The sequence below is a fragment of the Phocoena phocoena genome, chromosome 6 (assembly GCF_963924675.1).
Source record: "Phocoena phocoena chromosome 6, mPhoPho1.1, whole genome shotgun sequence".
Classification (NCBI taxonomy): domain Eukaryota; kingdom Metazoa; phylum Chordata; class Mammalia; order Artiodactyla; family Phocoenidae; genus Phocoena; species Phocoena phocoena.
In genome coordinates, this window is record NC_089224.1 from 102,135,480 (window position 1) to 102,160,887 (window position 25,408).

Consider the following 25,408-nt stretch of genomic DNA (forward strand, 5'->3'; position numbering starts at 1 on the left):
CAATGGGAGAGGCCACAACAGTGAGAGGCCCGCGTACCGCAAAAAAAAAAAAAGTGTGGGCAAAAAAGTTCCCAAAGCTATATTCTTCTGGAATTAGAGGTGAGGTAATTAACGTGTAACTCCAAACAAACACCCGGTTCCAAAAGACATCTTTCCAGAGAAACTTTACTACCTCTAACTAGTATTATGAAAACACCACCAACTCCCACCACCACCAAAAAAAAAAAAAAAAAAAAAAAATCAAAGTTACCGCATCAAACACTTTATTGTCCATGAAAAATACTTGAACATCATACTGGAATGTCTAACGCGTAGAGTACTGAGCACCAATTACTAATCAGGAGGGCCTCGTAGGTGCAAAAGGACAACGAGTAACCCAGAAAAGCAGGTGATCACACAAGTACTAAGCTCTCCATGGATTAAAAATTAAAAGAATTTCACATTCTCTCCAAAGTGTACTTGCCCAGTGTCTGGCACACAGATATTACAATATGACAATTTGCTTCTCTATTTTTGAGCACCCAAGTTTATTATAGGGGATTACACATGCAAATAACAGAATTTGGCCCCAAGTACAGTCAAGGGAGAACACTACCAGCCACCAAATGTGCTGATCTCACACTGAAAAGGGTTGAAAAACACTGCAAGTGTGATCTGAACACAAGGATAAGACTAGCTCAATTACTGGGTGATGTGGATTTATACGCTACTTATGTAGACTTTTCTTTTTAAACAAAAAGGACAATTCTGAAATAAAAACTGGCAACTTATGCCAAATAACTGCCTGAAGAAAATATGAAATCCTGTTATAATTCAGAAAATAATGCAAACAATTTTAATTTAATCTAGATACAGGTACTTTATTTACAAATATTTAGATTAATAGCATTTTGTTACATCAAATGAAGAGTACAGCAGTCTGAATAACTCCTGTCACAAAAACAATTAAGACCCACTGTAACTAACTTTGGGAAATCAGGGTACTGCACCTAAACAAGCCGCAGTCTTTCGTTTGTGATTGCTACCTTATATCCCAATGGGTGGTTTGTTTGTTTTGTTTTTGTAAATATATACACACACCAGCAGGTCATGGTCCCTGGGCAAGTCCCTTGTGATGCAACAGTGTAAGCAAAATGGATCGCTGTTAAGTCTTTAACAGAATACACTGACCTACTCCAGGTATCTTTTTAAAAAGTCAAACAAAGACAGAAAGGTGAGTCCACAAATTAACCAAATCCTATTTTCTGCACATTCCAGTTTTGGCTTTTATCTAACACTGACTATACAATACTCTGGTACTACCACATGTTTACAACCCAGAAAGCTGTATTTTTTACGTTAGTGTCTGTAAATAGGGATTTAAAATGTGTATTTTAAACACAACAGTTGAGCTGAGAGTGCGTCGTATATAATATACTGAGGTTTACCTATCCTACTTCAAATAACTTCTCAGTTCCCAGCCTGAACCATAAACTCAATTAGAAATCAACCAACAGAAGTAAAGAACTTGGTAAAATGTAAGTTTGCTTTCTAAAGAAATAAAAGATTATTTCCCTTGCAATACAGTATTCTGTCAGTGGCCAAACCACCTAGTGCAAAGCAGTAACTTACTTTGTATCAGCACAAATATTGGAACACCGTTAGAAACACTTTGCCCTTTACAAAACAATTTATGCCAACATGACATAAAATAGCCCCTCATACTAAGAACACAGGGGCTATCTTAGATTATTTCACTGTAGTGTTAAAAATGCACAATTTAAAATCCCTTAACAGCAGACCTGCAGTTCTGGCTGTCTGGTTTAGAATCTCAACATTCCAAGAAGATACAGGTATAAAAGCTTAAAATGTGCAATAATAAACCCAGCCTTTTTTCTTTTTCTATATAGTAAGGCAAGAAATGCAGCCTGTAATGCAAAACGTTACAAAAAGAGAAAAGCAGGTTAGCACATTATTGATTGCACAAGAACAGTTAAGAAAGTCAGCAGGTAAGCCACAGTGCAAAGATGGAACAGAACTTACTAGTGTTAATCCTCTCACGCCAGGAGCTCCTTCCAGCATAATGTCCCCGAACACTGCCAGCACCAAAGGGTGGAGCCAGTACATCCTGTGAACTGCAGTTGTGTCTATTTGCTTATGTGAAATGGAAGGGAGTAACATAGTCACATATAGGTCATACTGTACAAACTGGTATTTTATACTGTTCCAATGCCAGTAATCAATTTATTTTCTTCATTAAAATAATATACACAGAATGTATTGTTAGTTCGGTTCCTTCAAATTTTATACATATTTACTTTCTGCTAAAGAGAAAAAGATAAAATGGTGTAAAAAAAAAAGGATAAAGCTATTAATTAAGCACAAGAGAAAAGATAAATGGATATTTTCCCTGTGCAAGGCTAAGACAGAAGCAAACCGCCTCAAGAAAAATGCCACCCACACAACAGGGAATTTATCCAACAAAAACAAAAGGCTTTAAAGGACCCCTTCTCTATCATCAGAAGTCATTTCACAGCAATAAACTTATGGGTTATAACAGACATATCTGAACAGTTAAAAATGGGAAGAAAGGCTTAAGATATCATGAAATTAAACCGTACAATGAGACAAAGCCTTGCCAAAAAGGGGGGGGGGGGGTAAAACTCAAGTCCAGCATCAGTGCTCAGTTTAAATCATGTATTGGTGACATACCTATCACGAGGACAATCAAGGGGGAAAAAAAGTCTACATTTACCATGCAGAAGAGATTTATTACTCTACTTGCCTTTGATAACCTGATTACATCTAGTTGTTTAGCAGTTTAGTATTGTGTTAAACTGTTTTTACAACAGAGTTGTTTTTTCTTTTTAATTAAACCCAGTAAGATGTACAGAAGACAATGAGGCAGCAAGTAAAAAGTACTGCTTCCAACAGACAGAGGTGAAAGGTCAAATGAGAGCCACGGCAAAGAGGTCACTAGCAGCCACAGCCTTCTCTCTGGGGTTGGGGTTCACTGGTTAGCCGGCCTCCCTGTGGGGCTGAAGGTTTGTGTTGTACACCAGACTCGGCAGCATTCAGATCCAAGCTTCCATCCTGAATGTTCTGATAGATTTTCTTGGCAGCCTCAAGGAAAGCATCTTCTACGTTCTCTCCCCTAAGAGGCAATCGACAGCTTTATTGGCGAACCAGCTTTCTACGACACACAGGACATTATACACTGACCTTCTGCTAACCTTTAGTCAACTGGCATGATGTCTTCAACTCAGCCACTATCATGTAATAAGGGACTACCAGAAGACTGAGCTAAGAGAACAACATGGGAAGATATTTTCTGTGGAAAGCATATAAACAATACTAACAGCTCTTTCTACAAACCCTATTTGAAACTGTGCTCTAATCATTAAAATGCTATATATTAATATATAACAATAATTAAGACAGGCCATTACAGTGGGTATTTCAAATGGAAATGAAGTCATCTCCAAACACATGCAGAACAGTATTCCAGGATTTGTATGGTCTGATTAGCCAAGCATGAACTGTACTGTTCTTATCATGCTTAGCCATGTTCACACTTGAGTTCATCTCCCTTAGGACTAACAGTACAGATGAGGCTGAACAAAAAGGGGCTAGCTTCTCACCACTGCAAGGAATTTTTGGCTTAATAAATGAAGAACTATGACAGCAGTCCTGGGGTTCAATAATGAACATGGAATAACAATTAGAAAATGTTAATTATGCTTCTGATTATTCTTAGACATTGAATATTTCCTTAAGTCATGCTTTTTACTATGAGAAGAAGCATTAAATCAACAGGTTGACCAACCTTGAGTCCAAGATGCCAAATTCAACCTTGGTTGTAAAAGTCAAACACTTCTGAAATGTTAACACAATTTCATTTATTAACCTGGCTTACCAACGGGTATAAGCAAGGTATAATATGTTAGGGAAAGTAACAAAAAACATTATTTTGAAAAGTGAAACAGGAAGCAAAGGGATGTCTGCTGACTGTTTTCCCTGCCATAAGCATTACACATTTATATATTATACATTACATGTATATACATTATACATTTTTAAATATATGGTTCTACTTTGAGAAATTTGAATGTAATTAAAAATGATCTACTAATTTTAGCCATACTTACGTTTTTGCACTTGCTTCAAGGAACAATAAGCCTAAAAATAAAATTCAGACTATGAAGGATATTTCGAATTAACTTTCACAAGGACACTCTCTTCAGTAACATCTGAATAAAAGTTTCCCAACAGCTTTCAGTACTCCTTCTATAGTATTTTATGAAAGACTATATGAGTTTGAGATGGAGGGAATCTTTACATTTGTCATTAAATAACTCTACTGCCCTCAAATAGAAACACATTTTGTTATTTCCTCATTCTTAGATTTGAGCAGTTTGCATTTTTAAAAAACTGTCAAATAATCTGCATTGTCAAAATCCCACCTATCCCTAGAAATTCTCCCATGTGTGACCCAAAAAAGCCATTAAAAGTCTTAAAAGAAACCCACCATTTTCTTCAGCAAACTGTTTGGCTTCTTCATATGTAACATCTCTCTGTGCCTCCAAATCTGCTTTATTTCCTATGAGAATTATTACCTAGTTTGTGACCAAAAGAAAGACATCTTAAAACAAAAGAAACCTTTTAAATCAAACATGAAAATTCTGAAATCTAAAAATCTTGAAGAAAAAACAAGTGGGTCTAAAAAGGAAACGAAATACTAGCAATTATCCATCAGACAGAACTACAGAATCATGAAGGTATTAGTATGAAGAGGGATGTCAGCAATTACCTAGGCCAGGGGTTGACAAACTTTCTGTGAAGGGCAAAAAGTATATATTTCAGGTTTGTGGTCGCTTTGCATATACTTCTTTCTTGACTTTTTTTTAAAACAACCCTATAAACACGTAAAAACCAGTCTCAGCTCTCAAGCCATTTAAAAACAAAACAGTCGTGTTTTGTTTTTGTGTGCCTGAAACACATCTGGTCTAGGCCAAAGATTATGACTTATCTGAGTAAGACTACTAAGGGTCCATGGGACAAGCTCCAGGGTATCTGTGAATATACTGAAATTAAGCACAAAATGCTGTAAACAAGGACATTCCCTGGAAGAGAAGGTTTGTGGCTTTTATCAGATTTTCAGAAGTTCCTGGGACCCTCAAAAAACTTTACAACTACCAGTTCAACTTCTCAGGCTACAAGTAAGGAAATTAATACTCAAATAAGGACTTGTCAAAGGTCACTCAGTCAGTGGTAGGCGGACATTAGAAGTCAGGTCGAAAACCCAAACTGTGACCATCAAATACTGTCCTCCCCTACACTATCCCTAGGCTGGACTAAGTTTGTAGCAACTGATAACAAATGACTGTGTATCCATGATAGAGGACATTGCGGGTGGGAGGACGTATATGCAGTGGGTTCAAATTCAAGGCAAAATATTATACACCTATACCCACTCTGGAGTCATTTATACCAGTGAAGTTAGACTGAAGTTAAAGGCTGCTCTGAAAAGCTCTAAGAAAAACGTGTTGCAGCCTTGGGAAACAGGGCTTCGGCCTTTACTGGAATGAGCTGGGGGATAAACTGTCTCTACCTATGTATTTTTTGACACCAACTGGCAACTCCCCCCATCCCCGCTTTTCCCCTTCAGAACAGATGTGGTAATCCAGATACAGATACTTTAGAAATGGACGGTTTCAACTAAAAGGGATTTCCACCATTAACTTTTTTTCACGTGAAATTTCAGGCCCTGGCTGTCCTACTTTCAAAAAATGCTGTCCATGAAGTATAGCCATTTTGACCAGAATGTAAACCTTCAGCAAGTGAGCATTCTTCAATCAGTGTGGACAAGCGCCCACTGAGGAGAGAAAGAAGTTTTCATATATAGTCCACTAGTCTTCTAAAGAATAAGGCAATAACACTTAAAGGAAATCAATTTTTCAAAAAATATCAAAGTTGGTCAAGTCACGATGGCTTAGTAGTACAGGGCCGTTACAACACAGGTGCTCAAAGCAAGACATGTTTGCTTAATGGAAACACTGCCTGCTCTCCATTCCTTAAGAATTTCCAAAATGCTTCCCATCATCATGAAAGGGGAGGCATAAAGTGGCATGCTAACAAGACAGAGATACAAAATATACCACCAACAAAATGAGAAAGTATTTAACTTCCACACAGAAATCAAAGGCAACGTTACAGAAAATGGAACATTGAGAGATTTTCTTTTTTCTAAAGACCCAGTAAGATTTTAAGAGGCATAAATGAGGCAGGAAGGACACGACTAATTTTTTTATTACACTCCTCTAAGGACCCTGTACAATAAGTTGTTTTCTTGCTGTTTTTAATATTTTACCAATACCTGAACATAACTATAGAACCACAAAAGCTTACACAAGAGTAGAGGGGTCCTATATACCCTTCACCAAGCTTCCCCAATAGTAGCATCTTACATACTTACTGTACACTCTCAAAACGAGGAAAACTGACATTGGTATAATCTAGAGTCCTTACTCAGATTTCACCAGTTTTACAGGTTCTGGAGTGTGTATAGTTCTATGCAATTTTATTGCAGGTATAGATTTGTGTCATCACCATCAGGATACAGAACTGTTCCATCACTTCAAAGAAACTGCTTTGTGCTGCCCTCTTTATAGTCAACTCACACTAACACCTTTCACCCCCATCGCTAACCCCTGACAACCACAAATCTGTTCTCCATCTCAATAATTGTCTTTTTGAGAATGTTTTATATAAATGGAATCACACAGTATGTCATCTTTTGAGACTGACTTTTTTTCATTCAGCACAATGCCCGAGATCTATCTAATGTGCTGCATTTATCGACAGTTCATTCCTTTGTATGGCTGGGGAGTATTCCATAGTATGGACGTACCAGATTATTTCACCATTTACGTGCTGATGGCCATCTAGGTTGTTTTCCAGTTTTGGTTATTGCAAATAAAGCTGCTGATGAACACTCGTCTATAGATTTGTATGTATACCTACAGAGGGTTTAATGTGATAATGGAAAGTTCCAGACACAGTCCCTGGCATAACAGGCAAACCATGTTAACTGACTATCAATATAATTAAATTGCTGTTCCCTGATGAAAGCCACATTTACTAAACCAGGCCACTGCCAGGTGCTGGGGTACAAAGCTAAGTGAGACACAGGCCTTACTCTCAAAAAGCTCAGAGTCAGTCACAGATCTGTGCTTTTCCTCACTTGTTCCTGGGATACCCTCAACAGAATCTACTGAAACCTTTTTACCCCTCAAGTCCCAGCTCAAACAACACCTCCTCTGTAAAGCTGGTTTCTCCAGATGGCACTGCTCATACTGGGTCCTCACCACCACCACCAAGCACTACACCAGTAACTCTATTCCACTCTGCTTTTCAGTATAGCTATCTGCATACCCACAGGTAGTCTTCCTGCTAGACTATGACCTTTTATGGGCTAAGGACCCACATTCATTTCTGTGTATTGCAGAGTCTAGCATGGTGGCTATGAAAATCTCCATAAATAAGTATCTTCTCAGACTGGCTAATTTTTTAATGCATGCAGAACTCTTTTTATTTTTAATTGAAATTTTACTGAGACTTACATGCAGTTGTAAGAAATACAGAGATTCCCCAGTACACTTTGCCTAGTTTCCTCTAATGGTAACATTTTATGAAACTAATGCAGATTAAAGTGATAGTTTCAGAGTCTCCACTTGACATGAGACCACCCCACTCATAACTTTCTTTTTTTTTTTTAACCACAAACATGAACAAAAACCAAGTATAAGACGCAAAACCTGTCATAATCCATATTTGAAAAGAACGTTTTTTCTTCAATTAATTTCAGAATAAAGATTCTCTCATTCTTAGTACCCAAATACAAAAAAAGCCCACTTAGCAAATGGCTTTCCTTTCTGGGTCAACTTAGATCTTAAGTTTTCTGTATAATAGATGTCATTTAACTTACAGTATTTGGATTGGTGAGATTCCTTGCATCTGTCAACCAGCTGCTTAAGTGATTATATGTACTTCTTCTGCAAAAATTAAAGTTTACATTTGTGACTGCCACAGATGCCATTTCAACAGAAAAAAAGAAACTTCAACAAATATTTTAAATATACACTTTAATCAACAGATCCTAAAGAAGTATTTTTGATTTGACTAGATTGTTACACTAAAGTACAACTGTGGAATGCAAACATATACTTTTCAAAAATCTAGGAAAACCTATTATTTTTAAATAAATAACTCGATAGCCAGCAACTCTGCTAATTACTTACACGTCAGGAGTAAATATTTTACATTTAAAAGAACATCCATAAACAGACCAATAAGCAAGCAAGGAACAACTTAAAAAAACTGATGGAAAACAATTCTAAACTCAGAGTTTTAAAAATTGGCTTTAAAGAGACATTTAATACATTTGACTGGAAACTGAAATCCCCAGGTATATAAGACAGTGAGTTTATCCTAACTCTGTACTCTTATTAACCAGCAGCTAAATCATTTGGGGATACAGACTGCCTTATTTCTCCATTTTCTCTAATCCAAGAGTTTAAAAACTCATAGGCTGCTTTGCACTAGCCAAGTAGGACCTAAGATAACAAACAAATCCAAATAATTTACAATAATATACAGAGTATATACTATTACTATTAATTAGACTTTACCAAAAAGGTCAAAATTTTAAAAAATTTTATAGCTTAAAAATATTTCTGACTTCTACAGACTCACAGAACATTAATATATCTTACTCATTTATCAGGTGAGGAAACAGAAGCCCATAAAGATTTTAATGATTTCAGAGCCGGGTGTAGAACCCTGTACACACACTGTGTCCTTGAAGTGTTTTGAGTTCAGCCTTGTGAATATACTGCATGATCTCCAGCTGCCAGTGCTCATATAAAATGTGATATTCCAAACATTTAATCCTTTCCCAGTGAGAAGTGAAAAGAATTTCTTACTCAGACTCTCTTTTTTCTGTGCTATATTACATTATACACAAATCACCACCTAAATGTCAAAAAAAAGTCACATAAAAACGTTTTTCCCGATGCTTTAAAATTTTCTAAGCAAACAATGGTCAAATATAATTCTTAAAAAGCACAAGCCTTGGGACTTCCCTGGTGGCGCAGTGGTTTTAAGAATCTGCCTGCCAATACAGGGGACATGGGTTCGAGCCCTGGTCCGGGAAGATCCCACATGCCACAGAGCAACTAAGCCCGTGGGCCACAACTACTGAGACCACATGCCACAACTACTGAAGCCCACGTGCCTAGAGCCTGTGCTCCACAACAAGAGAAGCCACCGCAATGAGAATCCTGCATGCCGCAACTAAGAGTAGCCCCTGCTTGCTGCAACTACAGAAAACCCGTGTGCAGCAACGAACACCCAACGCAGCCAAAAATAAATAAATTTTCTTTTAAAAAGCACAAGCCTTATCACTCTTTAATACTTGTAGTACTAGCATACCTTGCTTTTACCCAACACAGCTATCTTGCTTTGTGCACAAAACCTTATACAACACAAGTCCAAAAATATTTATACTGATTTAGACCAATTTTAAAATGTCAAAGCTGGCAGCAAGAGTGAATTACAAACTGCCAACACTTTGGTAAACAGAAAAATCTACACATCCTTTGTAAGTAGTATCAAGATCACGTATACTGAATTATTTACATGTACATAACTTCTGCTAATGCTTTTGGTAACTGTCTCATTACTAATTTAAAATTCACCAACATACTTTCAAATCTATAGATATAATATCTCTCTATATATTGACCCAAATATGCATTAACTGGTGTTACTACTGCTAAAAAAACAAAAGGTGCTAAAAGATCCCTAAATTTGGTGTGATGTTAGATATATCAAACAAACTACCATGATAAACTATGATGTCAATTTAGGCAAGTACCCTGTGACAATTAAGAGTTAATGCTGGGCTTCCCTGGTGGCGCAGTGGTTGAGAGTCCGCCTGCCGATGCAGGGGACACGGGTTCGTGCCCCGGTCCAGGAAGATCCCACATGCCACAGAGCGGCTAGGTCCATGAGCCATGGCCGCTAAGCCTGCGCGTCCAGAGCCTGTGTTCCGCAACGGGAGAGGCCACAACAGTGAGAGGCCCACGTACCGCAAAAAAAAAAAAAAGAGTTAATGCTAGTGGACTTGCCTGGTGGTGCAGTGGTTAAGAACGTGCCTGCCAATGCAGGGGACATGGGTTCGAGCCCTGGTCTGGGAAGATCCCACATGCCGCAGAGCAACTAAGCCCGTGCGCCACAACTACTGGGCCTGTGCTCTAGAGCCCGTGAGCCACAACTACTGAGCCCATGTGCTGCAACTACTGAAAACCACACGCCTAGAGCCCGTGCTCTACAACGAGAAGCCACCACAATGAGATGCCCGTGCACTGCAACGAAGAGTAGCCCCTGCTCGCCACAACTAGAGAAAGGCCCCGTGCCGCAACGAACACCCAATGCAGCCAAAAATAAATAAATAAAAAATTTTAAAAGTGTTAATGCTAAGAATAAAAAGTATTACTCTAAAGCAGAGACTTTTAAGTTTGCAAAATGTCAATGATTAATAATAGAAAAAAAAGGGAAAAAAATCAGTGTCATAGCTGCCACATCAATGTTGCTATGAAGTATCACTTTACCAAGAAAAAGTTCCCATCTAAAACCTGAAGTAGTTTTTTTTTCAGTAACAGTTTTATTGGGATATAACAAACATCACAAAGCTCATCCTGTTGAAGTATACAATGTAGTGGTTTTTAATATATTCACTAATTTGTGGCATGATCATCACTAATTCTATAACACTTCATCACTCCTAAAAAGAAACTCTGTACCCACTGGCACTTACTCCTCATCCCCTGGCAATCCACTTTCTGTCTTTATGAAATGGCCTATTCCAGGTATTTCATATAAATGGAATCATACAACATGTGACTGTAGGTGTCTGGCTTCTTTCACTTAGTAAAATGTTTTCTAGGTTCATCCACTTTATAGTATGTATCAATGTTTCCTTCCTTTTAAAGGCTGAATTATATTCCACTATATGGATATACCACATTTGTTTATCCATTTGTCAGATGATGGGCATTTGGGCTGTTTCCAGCAAAGTACTTTTGATGACTTGAATAGACACAAATCTTCTCAAAAGTAGTTACTATGCTTAAGTTATGTTTAAAAGCAAAATATATACACATATCAAATGATCTTAAACTTATACAATCTTCTACGTTGACTGTATCTCAATAGGCTGGAATTAAAAAAAGAACACATAGAGAAAGCAAAACAAACTACAACACTATAGATAGATACACTTAAGCACACATCACCATATTTAAATTTTATTAATAATGAACGCAGGGCTTCCCTGGTGGCACAGTGGTTAAGAATCCTCCTGCCAACACAGGGGACATAGGTTTGAGCCCTGGTCCAGGAAGATCCCCCGTGCACAATTACTGAAGCCCATGCGCCTAGAGCCCGTGCTCTGCAAAAAGAGAAGCCACCACGAACAGAAGCCTGCACACCATAATGAAGAGTAGCCCCCGCTCGCCGCAACTAGAGAAAGCCCACATGCAGCAACGAAGACCCAACGCAGCCAAAAATAAATAAATTTTTAAAAATTATAATAATGAATGCAGCTTTGAATTATGCGAAGTTTTCAGGAATGCATCCCTCATAAAAGGATGTCTGTACAGATGGCCAGGTTCTTTAACAGTCAGTCTTCTCACAAAACTATTTACCAATTGTCTGGCTCTAGTGAAGAGCATTAAGGCTGTTTGACTCTGTTTTGCCCCGACACCACCAAATTCTAGAATTTAGTAAGACTTCAAGCACTATAATTATAATCATCCACTATTTTTATTCTAAGGCAGCATTTTCCAAAGGGTGTTCCTCAATAAAATAACCTTAGAAAACACCAAATTAAACAAACTTAAAGAGTTCCTTTACTACAGAACTTCTCAAGGTCCTATAATATGCTAATGTGACTCTTCAAGAGGAAACAGTATAAAGCATTTCCCAAAAGGAAATAAGGTTGAAAGTCTATCACTTGGTCCCACTCACCAATTCCTACCCCCCCAAAAAGTGAGACAATAGTCACACTGATTTAGACTGGCACTTTGCATTAACATGAAAGGTGATCCAGTTCATTTTCTAGCTTACAGTAGTAGATAAACAGTACAGAGTTTAATGAAGTGGCACAGTATTCCAAAGTCAAACATTTAGGATCCAGTTTCGTTAGTTTCTATCAATTGCTTTGAGTTTCCAGAAACAGAGTTGAAATAAATTTAATCTTGCTACATAAAGTATCATGAGCTACTTCAATCCATTTTAGGACAAAAAAGAATTTAAGTAAATAAACAATAAAATACTTCAGATGCAAGTATGAGAACTTTTTATAATCTACCATGGTGGGTTAGCAAAACTACTTAATTCCTTGCTTGACCTTATTTTGAAAAGGTGTGGGGACTTCCCTGGTGGTACAGTGGTTAAGAATCCGCCTGCCAATGCAGGGGACATGGATTCGATCCCTGGTCCGGGAAGACCCACATGCCGCAGAGCAACTAAGCCCGTGCGCCACAACTACTGAGCCTGCACTCTAGAGACTGCAAGCCACAACTACTGAAGCCCACACGCCTAGAGCCCATGCTCCACAAGAAGATAAGCCTCTGCAATGAGAAGCCCGCGCACTGCAACGAAGAGTAGCCTCTGCTCGCCGCAACTAGAGAAAGCCCGTGCGCAGCAACAAAGACCCAATGCAGCCAAAAATAAATAACTAGAGGCTGAACAGAGTAACTCCTCAAGATCTGCTTGCTTTCTACTGAAGTGAAAATATGTGGTGTAAAATATTATTTCACCTCAAATAATTCAACTGATACTGCTTTTCAGAACAGTATTCTTTCACTCGCTCCACCGGCATCTCCTGAAGTTTTTCTTCAGTCATACTCACTTTCAGAAAGGGAAATTAACATGTTATATCAAGTATTACACACAGCAATTCAGAGAAAAATCCATAAAACCCAAATAAGCTCATTTACAGACACGCAATTACAAACTACAGAATGCCTAAATCAATAAAAAAAGAAACCGCACTCCTAAAATAGATTTTTTTTCAAGGATGAAGGTTGAAAATTATTAATCGCTTACCTAGTGATATCATACACCATAAGTGCTCCCGCGGCTCCTCTGTAGTAGCTTCGTGTAACAGCCCTAAACCTCTCCTGTCCTGCTGTATCCCAAATCTGCAGTTTGATTTTTTGGCCACTAACTTCAATTATTCTTGTACCAAATTCAACACCAATTGTATGAGGACAGTCAGCCATAACTGTTAGGGAGGAAAAGAAATATAACATTCCAACTTGCAGAAATCTTCAAATTAAGACCAGTGGGAAAATAATCCACTAGTAAATCAAATGACTTACTAATGCTTGTAGGCTATAAACAAGACTAAAGCTTGCACTAAAAAAAAAAAAAAATTAGCAAAAACCCAGAAGTGAGTCACAGAGATGTGACTGGAACAAGGGTCAGCAAACTTCTGTAAAGAACCAAATAATAAGACTTTCCTGGAAGTCCACTGGTTAAGACTCCGTGCTTCCACCGCAGGGGGTGAGGGTTCGATCCCTGGTCAGAGAAGATCCTACATGCCAGGGAAGATCCCGCATGCCGCACTGTGCGGCCAAAAAAAAAAAAGAACCAAATAATAAATATTTTAAGTTCTGTAGACCAAAAAATCTCTGTCACAAGACTGCATTCTGCTGAAGCACAAGAGCAGCCATAGACAATACGTAAAAAATGGGCATGGTTGCATTCCAATAAAACTTTATTTCTAAAAACAGCCAGTGACTGGATTTGGCCCACAGGTTACTGTTTGCTGACCTTTGGACTAAAAGAATCTGCTAATGAAAAATAAAGATTTTCATAAACTCTTCATAATACCAACATTATACTATTTAGCCTTCTGACAATTCTTATAACAAATCAATCAATGGTTTTAGGACTCTAGTTTTTGGTCAAACAAATATTTATCTTGCAAAATGTTATCAATATCTCAAAGTCACCATGTTTAATATGTATTTATAATTATATATTGTCAAGTTATATACGTCTAATCCAACAGAACAATTTTATTAGTCCTTTCCTTATAATTAGGCCACTGAAAACCTAAACCCACTATTATTCTCTTCTACAGTACACACAGACTGCTGAACACTTCATAAAATGTTACATTAAGCCAAAAAATGCCATAGCAAAAAAAAAAATGCCACAGAAATGATTTCAACTACTGGAAACAATTTCAACTATATTTAGCCTATCGGTTACATAAAATACAATGCCCCCTTCCCCTACCACCCAAGATAGAGTAGTACACTTTGAATCTTAATCAACCAGTCATGAATGTAGAAAGAATTCCACCTTAAATATTTCCAATCTATTATTATTTAGTTATTAGCAAATGATATATGAGCAAATTTCCCCCAATAAGATAATTTATATAATGGAAAGTCAGAGAACAAGAAAAAGATTACTTAAATTTGACACTATAATTTTTTATAGTATATATATTTTTTAAATTTAAGTTTATATCATCAAAAAAATCTAAACAAGTCAATTAAGTTATTTATGGCATAAAAAGCCAACACTCTATACATACAGGCATATTTCATTTTGTCTGCACCTATTAAAAAAAAAATCACTTCCTAAAGACAAAAGTGCATATATAGAGAAAGGTTATATTTAATTGCATAGATTACACTGAAAATACGTGTCATGTGACAATAAAGAATTTACTGTTTTATCTTACATATTGAACTTACACTTTTTTTCTGTAAATTGATGAAGCAAGCAAGATTTTCCTACTCCCATGTCCCCTGTTTAAAAAAAAAAGTTTCAAGTGGTAATTATATTTCTCAATTTTATACTCTTATAATTTTATACTCTTCAACGATTGCTATACCCCTTTTACCATATCACATCACAAACTTCTGGGGCACTTAAAAAAGTTTTACTTCCATAATTTATAATGAGTTTAAAAGATCCTAAAGGTCAGTTTTCACTGTGATATATAAATTGAATATTCCCAACCTTCACCAGTGACAGAATTTGGTTATAAATTATGTTAATAAATAGACACCAGCTGGCAAAAGCTTTTTAACAGAGAAACACAGTATTTTTTACTTTAAACTATTTCAACTTTGTTTTTTTCCCTTAGCCCATGCAAAACAGCCAGAAACTCCTAGGAGTGACCAAAAGGGCAGCATATAACAAGTAGAAATAATAAGTTTGGGAAGCTTGATTCACTAGATCCCATCTTATCTCGTATTTCTTGTAGAATTCCACAAAAGAATGTACATCACATGAAAATCGTAACAGAAGAGATATCATCTCTAACTGTACTAACAGCAATTTAACCTTTGATGAAGGAAGCATTACAATACAGTCACATAAGCTCAACATTAAACCAAACTGTTCTAATACGAATTAACAGAATAATATGTATACTTTCAACCGTACTCTTAAAACTGTATATGGATAAACAGCATTGTCTTAATTTGAGCTAAATCTCAAAACTTATTAAGAGAAAAACCACCATTATATTTTATGTATCTTACACAATTACTCTGAATCTTTATCAACTGATGGAATCCAGGGGGCTCTGAGAGCTTTCATGATATTTCTGGATGTATCAGCACTCCTACGAAGTTAATCTCATTCCCAGTATTAACAAACTTTCAGGTAGCCCTCAAGAAAAACCAACATCACTTCAAAGGTACCCAGCTTTGTACTACAGAAGTACCCAGGGTCACAAAGCAAAAGGTATATCACTGGTACAAAAATAAACCTTATCAAAGGAGTTTTAATTTTGCAGTGAGAAAGAAAATCCTTCACTTCTTCTGGAGTACTACATTAAGCATTAGCATATAAATATTTTGCATTTTAACCTTCTTTGGAGAACAACAGTATAAGTTAAATAAACTTACCAATAATAATATATTTAAAGATGTAAGAGTAGTTGTATGGTGCAGTTGCCATTGTGGCACTAAAAACAAAGAAAACTGTGTTACTTCAGAAAAAAAGTATACACAAGTCACCCAAGCTGTGTATCCTTTAAAGATATATAAAATAAAGCACAGTGATTATAAACAAAATGTTGGTTACAATATCAGAGCAAAACTGCATTTTCCAAAATGATCAAATGCACAAATTCACTTAGATGAACATGCTTTAACATTCTCATGTATTATCCCCAGAAATATAAGAACATATATAAAAACAATTCCAATATTTCACTTTAGGAAATACCCAATAAGAAATGCTACTCTGAAAATTTTCAAACAAGAAAATCTTTATAAATTTAAGTTAAACAGTATCATCATTATAAATAATCCTCCTCCCCTATTAAGGTCCCCATCCCTTTTAACTGATCAAGTGAATACTGATGACCTATTTGTTTGGAACTCTTTGATTTTACAACATTCGAATGTTATAAAAAGTAACCACCAACTTTTAAACACAAAATAACCTTTTTACTCTACCTGAAATTATCAATTAGCATAGCATCCAAAGAAAGAGTAATCATATTATTTCTAAACCAAATAAATGTCAGAATTAGAACCACATGAATCTGTTGTTCTTATAGATTTTAAAAAAAAGTCAATTATTGACAATTTCATATAGCTCAACCTAATATAGGATTTGAAGATTAACAATATACCAAATGCCTGCTATATATTATTCTAGGAGCTAAGAGAAATAATAGCATATTGTGGTTCTAAAATTTTGAAGTTTGTTTATTAGAACGTATTCTTAAAGATCACAGCCCATTTCTTACCCTCAGAGAAGACTTAACCTAAAGAATTCTAATTTCTCTACTATTTTTTTTTTTTTGCGATACGCAGGCCTCTCACCAACGTGGCCCCTCCCATCACGGAGCACAGGCTCCGGACGCGCAGGCCCAGCGGCCATGGCCCACGGGCCCAGCCACCCCGTGGCATGTGGAATCCTCCCTGACAGGGGCACGAACCTGTGTCCCCTGCATCGGAAGGCGGACTCCCAACCACTGCGCCACCAGGGAAGCCCCTCTTCTACTTTTAATAACTTAAAAAAAGACTCTCCAATTTATTCAAACAAATGCCTTGAATGTGTCAGACACTGTGCTAGGTGCTAGAGAAATAAGAGGTGAATTTTAATGCTGGTAATAACTTACAATAAATTTTATTCCCCAATAAAATTGAAAGAAAAAAATTTATTCTCAAAGCAGTTTTCAGGGAATTCCCTGGTGGTCCAGTGGTTAGGACTGCACGCTTTCACTGCCAAGGGTCGGGATTCGATCCCTGGTTGGGGAACTAAGATCCCACAAGCCACACGGTGTAGCCAAAAAGCTTAAGATAAAAATTCTTTATAAATACGAAGGTTTAACCCTATTTTTTAAAAAATTTATTTCCAGTATTTTTTTAACCTGGATTTTACTGTTTTGGCCAACTGTCGCATACACAAGCCAGACATTTAGTATGATTGGGGAAACTCATTTACTGAAATTAACACCTTACTGTAAGTCATATTTCAAATAAAATTTCTAAGTAACTAATAAAATTTAACCTGTAGAAAAAGTACATATTTAGAATAAGTGAATTATTTTTACCAGGGAAGAGGAAGTTGTCAATTACAGTAAATTATTAGATAATCATTTCACACAGTATAGTCTTTCCACTTAGCTGTATGAACTACATTCAACAAAAGTGGGACATGATGTAACACATTTATAATCAGTCACATCACAGAAAACTCCCTTAACCAGTTCCTTCAGGAAAGAGTTCCTAGTTAAAGTAACTCTGATTCTGAACATCATACTAATTTGATTCCCTTTTTCCAGAAACAACAATGAACTTGGTCCTGAGGCTCAAACTGGTCTGTATTATTTACTACATCTCTGAACCAGATCCTAAAGACAAGGAAAAAACTAATCTCTCACAATAAAAATGATATTTAAAGGTTATTAATTTCTTCTTGGGCTGCATTTCTCTCAGGTTCTTCTCATCCAATTCATTTTTAACTCCTCTTTTAACTTCTTTTTCCCTATTCAAACTTGGGGGAAGGTAATTAGTCACCTTTAAATTACTGTTACTCTCAAGCTCTCCCTCTTCTGATTTTCCTATTTCTTTTCTCTCTTCTAACTGAACATTGTAGCTGTACATACTTTGCTTCCCTTCATTTTATGTTAAAACTATGGCCTCTAACAATCCCAGTCTCTACTTGAAATGCTCTAAAGGTTAATCGTGAAATTATAAACCAATTCTAGTTGTACTAATTTGTGTACTTGCTAATTATCACACAAGCATTAATTAATTAAATATCTACTGAGACGACTAATTTTGAATTTTTTTTAATTTCCAAGCATTAATTAGTATAAACTATTTCCAAATAGAAAAGAATGATCCCTATTTCAGACTGAATACCAGCACCCTGTCTCCACCTCAGTACACAATTTTCTGGTCAAGCTTCTTAAAAATTACAATAAAAATCCTAAAAGCAGAGTTAAAGGAGAACTACTAAAACTTACTAATTTCAGTAGATAGGAAAGCAAAAATATCTAGCACTTTAGCCACTAACACAACAAGTCCTCTTTTTATTATTCTAAGGTAAGATACTAGTTAGGTTTAAATAGACTCCCATAGTTTATTGATAGCGTTCAGTCAAAACTATGTATTTGCAGTAGAACCATTTTCAAGTGGCACCTTTTAACTATTAATTATGCTTAATACTGCTTTAAGGATTTCTCAACCTCATTTCTTGAACATGAAACATACCAATGTTAAGGTGAGGAATATATTTTTAACTAGCTTTGGAAGAGAGAAAAAAATTTTCCCCTATTACTTAAGTGTGCTTCTGCTTTACTTACTTTGAGAACTCAAAAAGTGAAAAAAAAAAAAAAAAAAAGTGGTATTGGGAGAGCAAGAAATATTGGTCGAGTTCAAACACTCTGAAAACATGAGTCCACTCAACACTACAATATCCACTAATTTTAAAATCTTGGTAATATCCTGTAATTGGTGCACAGCAAATGTGTGATTGGTGTGGTTAAAATGCACCTTCTTACATGTTCCACAAAAATCATCTGAATAAAATTCACATATAAATAAGATCTCCTTTAACACCTTTTTCTTAAAGACAAGAAGCAGACAAGTCATTAAATATGTGATGAACAATCTGTAAACTAATAACAAACACAGTTGCTATAGTTACCATTTATTGGGCACTTAACATATGCCAGGCAATGTGCTGAATACTTTACATGCTGCTATTTCATTTAATCCTCACTACTACCTTTATATAAAATGGTGACTATTATCCTCATTTCACAGGTAAGACTCAACAGGTAAGTAATATGCTCACGCCACAGAGCTAAGTGGTCAAGTCTATACTGAACCTACAACTGCTCTGACTGCAGAAAACCCTCTCTTAATCACTATATTATTTGGCCTCCTCCACAGTTGAGATGCACCACAAAACCCAACAGCGGTACTTTGGGACACAAATCTTTCTCAGTTCACTCACTTGGTTCTAACTTAATATTCTGAATAGGCATTATTAAATAACTACATTCAGAGGATGCACTATGATCAGGATTTGTAGCTATGGATAAGTGATAATACTAGTAACAACGATTCATATTATATCTATTTACAAAAAAGTTTCTGAAGGGAACTAACATTTGTTGAGAGTAAACCATGTGAGGATGTGCACTACTTTTCCCTATATTGTCTTGTATAATTCTTACTCAAGTCTTACAACTCTGCAGAGTCGTTACCATTATGTCCACGTAAAAACTGAAGGAACTGAGGTTTGGGGAAATTCACTGATTTGGTTGGTTTACAAAGTTAGCAAATAAAAAGAGTTGGAACCTGAACCCAAACCTGACTCCAAAGAACATGATTTTCTCTATCTAAAGTAGCTCATTAAAAACATATATATGTAGGTTGATAAAATAAAAGCAAAAAATCAAAATCAGAGAAAGATGGAGGTTAATTAATACTCAAAGTTAAGGTAATAGTTTTACTATCAGTCCATGAAAAATTTAGTCCTAAACTTCCTGGTTGTCAAGAAGAATGTTTACTAAATGCACATTAAACACTAATAATTATTCTGTGGCCCCATTTAAATATTAACTTTGCCTAATGATGCTGTAACAAAGGATTTCTCAACCTCATCTCGTGACCATGAAACACATACCACTGTAAAGGTGAGAAATACATTTAAAATGGGGTATGCTACTGAATGAAACTGCAGCGTGCTTTTTTTCATTTAACAATATCATGGATCTATTTCCAGGCCAATACATATAGATCTAAATGGTTACTAAATGCACATTAAACACTAATCATTGTTGGGCCAAAATAGTATCACATAGTCTCCATATACTGAATCAGACACCTTTCCAAATAAAACTATACATATAAACGACTAGTTTTGAAATGTGCAGATACAGATGTGAAAGTAGGCACTTTCATTTACTCTGCTTGTGGGAATCTGAAGTGTCACAATATTTTGGGGAAGTAATCAGTATATTTTAATATCTTAAAAACAACCCAAATCACCCTTTGGCCAAGAAACCCACTTAGAAGTAGTCTACAGGGCTTCCCTGTTGGTGCACTGGTTAAGAATCTGCCTGCCAATGCAAGGGACACGGGTTTGAGCCCTGGCCCAGGAAGATCAGACATGCCGCGGAGCAACTAATCCCATGTGCCACAACTACTGAGCCTGAGCTCTAGAGCCTACAGGCCACAGCTACTGAGCCCACATGCCACAACTACTGAAGCTTGCTCGCCTAGAGTGCGTGCTCCGCAAGAGAAGCCACGACAATGAGAAGCCTGAGCATTGCAACAAAGAGTAGCCCCACTCGCCGCAACTAGAGAAAGCCCGCGCACAGCAACGAAGACCCAACACAGCCAAAAATAAAAATAAATAAATTTATTTTTTAAAAAGTAGTCTACAGAAACAAAAGCATCAGTCCATAATTTACAGGTGCAAGTGCATTTAATGCAGCATTTTTACAGCAAAAAACTGGAAACAATCTACACACTCGTCAACAGGGAAATGACTAAAGTACAGCTGTACTATGAAATAATATAAATCTAGTTTAAAAACCATTTAGATATAAGTATTAACCTGGAAATATATCCATGATTTTAAGTGAAAAAGAGCATGCTGCAGAGTTTTATGATAGCATATCCCATTTTTGAACACATACACACTCAATCCTATATGCATATACTATGGAAGGATACACACCAAGCTGTGAAAAATTAATACACAGATTGAGAGAAAAAAAGGGGAAAATTATTAACTTTCTTTATATATCCCTGTGAGGATACTATAAGCATGTACTATATTCATTAGTAATATTCTAAAATATTAAAAGTAGAGGGGAAAAAGACAAATATTTTTTAAGCATTTTTATATATAATTCTAATACAAAACAAGAACAAACAAACAAAAAATCCCAGTCATAATACTTCCAACATTACTTCCACATTTACCAATAATATGGGGAACATCATATGAAGTGACTCGTGATTAGACTCAAAAAACAAACAGGAGAATTCCCTGGCAGTCTAGTGGTTAGGACTCTGTGCTTTCACAGCAGAGAGTCCAGGTTCAATCCCTAGTTCAGGTACTAAGATCCCACAAGCTCTGGGGCGCTGACAAAAACAAAAAAAAAACCAAACACACAAACAGAAAATACCCCAAAAATGGAGGGCATTTTTTCATTTTCTTATGGTTTGACTCCTTGCTGTGTTACCTTATGCACTTGTCTGACTAATCCTTTCACAACTGTTACACAGCTATTTTATTCCACTCTTAGAACATAAGATGTTACTGTGTAATTTTTACATAACTGATTCAAGACAACACAGGAAAAAAGCTACCCCCGAATAAAAATATTCCAGGTGATTTAAATTCTTATCCTTATTGTTAGAATTAAGTGTTTTTTTTTTTACATGAAGAACACTGTTAAAAACACCTGAGCCAGGATAAAACTGCATTTGTGATTCCAATATAAAAAAAATTTTTAATTATCTACTAGGCACAAAGCCTTATGCTAGGCTTTGACAATACAGTAATGAAATTATACAATACAGTAATGAAATACATTACAATAAAGTAATGAAATAAAGGGGTCCCTCCCTACAGGGAACTCAAGAAGAGAAGCATTTTGGTGTGCTTACAAGCCCACTAAAGTGGAATGCTACTTGATTTGTCAGTTAAGTGGACACAGAACTTTGGGAGTTAATCTACTAAACTAATCTAATCAAAATGTATGCTCAATTTCCTTTCCTCAACACTAATGCAACCTCTGAAAATAACCCGCTCATTTCTGAGACGCACTTTAAAAATCACCTCACTTTTCACAAGATATTTAAAGTCACACTTTTATATAAATTAATAATGTGATAAGAAAAAAACAGATTTCTCTTGTATCACGAGAAAGACAAAAGTTTCCACCTAATTATGACAGCACGCTGTGAATAGGAAATAAAGTACTTTACTGTTGTACCTCTGTCCACAGAAGGAAAGTACTTAGGAGGAAAACAACAAAACTAAAACCCTGCACTTACCGTTAGAGTTAAAAGGATTAGAAATAAGTGAAAAATTTACTGATGAAATGATGTCTGAGACTTCCTTCAAAATAATTTGGTAGATGGAAAAGAATCTAAAAAAGAGTGGATATATGTATATGTATAAATGATTCACTTCGCTGTACAGAGAAAACTAACACAACACTGTAAATCAACTATACCCCAATAAAAATCAAAACAAGAAAAAACAACAACAAAAAATATAATTTGGTGGAGAGGTACAGGTGTATATAGATGAAAGGAGACTGATCACTGATGACACTGGCTGATGGATATATGAAGGCTCAACATACTACTCTACTTTGTATATGTTTAAAATTGTCTAAAAAAAATAGTTTCTTAAAATAATAGTATCTTTGATACCTCTATATGTGCATTGCTGACTCCCGGCATGCCCAGCATTTTTAATCACATAAAAATGTTTCAAGCTTTTTTTAAAAAATGAAACATCTCTCAATAGCCCTAGTTTTAAAATATCTTATTTGCCTTAACCCAAAGTTTCCTCTAATTGTACAATATCTTACTGAGATTATGCAAAGATATTTAAGACTAATAATCAGTTGTAAAAACACTCCACATTCGGTTGCATAGCTGAAGTATGCAACAACTATAAAGTGTAACATGAAATATAAAAAAACAAAATCTTTTAAAAATGTAGCTTTAATTCCAAGGAATTTTTTAGGTTATTAATATCTAAAGGTTTTACTTCTTTACAATAACGGCCATTTACTGAGTGACTATTATATGCCAGCTACTTTATAAGCAATCTCTAATTCTAAAAACTAACTCATTTTACAGATAAGGAAACCAGCTCAGAGAGGAGATATACCAATGGTCATATACTACTAAAGGGAAAGCTAAGATTAAGGCCCAGGTCCAACTCTACAGCTCTCTAAAGCCATGCTCCTCTCAATCAACAAATACTAAACACCCACTACATGCTTGGCACTGTTAGAGACAACGGGGCACTTACCATATTCCAAGCAATGTGCTAAGGGTTTTAAACCCATTTAATCTTCACAACAATTTTAAATTGTAGGTACAGTTATCCCGTGAGCAGATAAGGACACTTAGTCTGAGAAATTAAGTAACTTGCTTAATGTCACTTAAATAGAAGTGGCAATACGGGCGTGGGAACCCTCCAAACTCCTAACCACTACATGTCTCAAAGGCATGACCAAGTAAATGTGTAAGCAGAACTCTGAAGAAACATTTGGGGAAGTCTTGGGGGGTGGGCGAGTGGGAGCTGGGTTATCGCAAGGTCACATTTGTCCTCGATAACCACCCCTAAATAAAAGGCAGTTGTGACAGTAATGGAACCGAGCAATAAACTTTGCAAGAGTCCAAATCTGGACACTGACACTTGCTGTGGGACCACCAGGAAAGCATTTGCTCTCTGCGAAACCCAGCTTCTCCTTCAAATATAAAATGGAAATCTTGCCATCTCTCCTCTGGGGTGGTGAAAATGAGGACTGGCAGTGTAGTGGCCGACACGACAGACTCTGGATTCTAAAGGAGTAATCAGCTGTTACCCAAATGCAAACATAGCAAAAAAGGAATTAAGCTGTAGCTACATTTTAAATGGTCCTGTGTGTAACCCTGGCCTAACCTGAGTTTGCCCATACCATCATTAACCAGCCACATCACACCTTCAAGCCTCAATTTCCTCACTTGGGAGATGGAGACACTTACCCCCCAGGGCCCCGTGAAGCAAGATAAACCTGTTGGAAGACACCTAAATCCGGGTCTGGCACACGGTAAAGTGCAAACCACCGAAGCACGCTTCTTCCGCCTTCTTTTCTTAAATTCTAGAAAAACCAAAACTTTTTGTCTTTGTTATTTCTAGCTGCTAGCTAGCATCGGGGTCTTAGAGGATGTCACAGACCTTACAGGGCTTCACCCAAACCAGAACCTCGGACGCCCAGACCCCTGCCCAGCCCGAGTCCAAGAGAGCCTACCCACATCGACAAGGACGCCGCAGACGGTCCCAGAGGCCAGCGGGGATACGGGCTGCTGCCTTTTGTGCTCGGGGCCGGACGCGGCCTATGGGCCGGGGAACGCCACGTCCGGGGCTCGTGAGCTGCAGAGCGGCGCGGCCCGCGTGGACAAACCCGGCGGGGGAGGTCGGCGGCCGCCGAGAGTGGCGGCAAGGAGACGGGGCCCGCGGGAGGTGCGAGTCGGCCCAGGCCGGCTGAGGAGGCGGGGAAGGCGAGGCCGAACACACCCTTGCCCACGCCGCGCCCCGGAGCCCTCGACTGGGCGGGGAGGACCGGAGCTTCGGCGGGCGCCGCGTGGGGGACACCCTCGCCCTCGCATGGACTCCTGTCAGGCTGCCGCGGCGCCCACCACCGACCCCAGGCTCGCCGCGGCCTGACACGGCCCACCCTGCGACGCCCTCGCCCGCGCCCCGGGCCCGCCGTCGTCCCCACCCCCGGCCCGGGGAGAGCCCGGCGAGGAAGCTCCGGCCCCCCGGACACTGCGGAAGGCCTGGGTTACCTGGGGGGTTGCTGGTGGCTGGGCAGCTTTCCGGGAGTGAGGGGGGCGTCAGGACGAGGAAGAGGAGGGCGGGCGCAGCAGGAGAGGGGCGGGGGCGGTCGGCCGAGGCGCCGGCAAGCAACGGGCAGGCCGAGAAGCTGCAGACGCACTGGCGGCAGTGGCGGTGGCAGCGGCGACGCTCCTGCAGCTCCCTCAGGGTCTTCCTCGGGCACGTCCAAGATGGCGGCGCTCCCTGCACAGGGTTTCCTGTCACCCTCGCAATGGGCCGGACC

The 25,408-nt window shown here is 37.7% G+C and overlaps 1 protein-coding gene across 1 annotated transcript; it reads right to left on the minus strand.

Annotated features, from left to right (window-relative positions):
• Positions 1–844: 844 nt before the first annotated feature.
• On the minus strand, positions 845–25,408 carry RAB14 (RAB14, member RAS oncogene family). The gene is made up of 8 exons (XM_065878687.1): positions 25,137–25,408; positions 15,984–16,042; positions 14,820–14,873; positions 13,153–13,330; positions 7,967–8,033; positions 4,508–4,595; positions 4,128–4,158; positions 845–3,133 (listed from the first exon to the last, which is right to left on the minus strand). Exons 2-8 carry the CDS (start codon positions 16,033–16,035, stop codon positions 2,956–2,958), a joined length of 648 nt encoding a protein of 215 aa, XP_065734759.1. The 5' UTR covers positions 16,036–16,042; positions 25,137–25,408; the 3' UTR covers positions 845–2,955.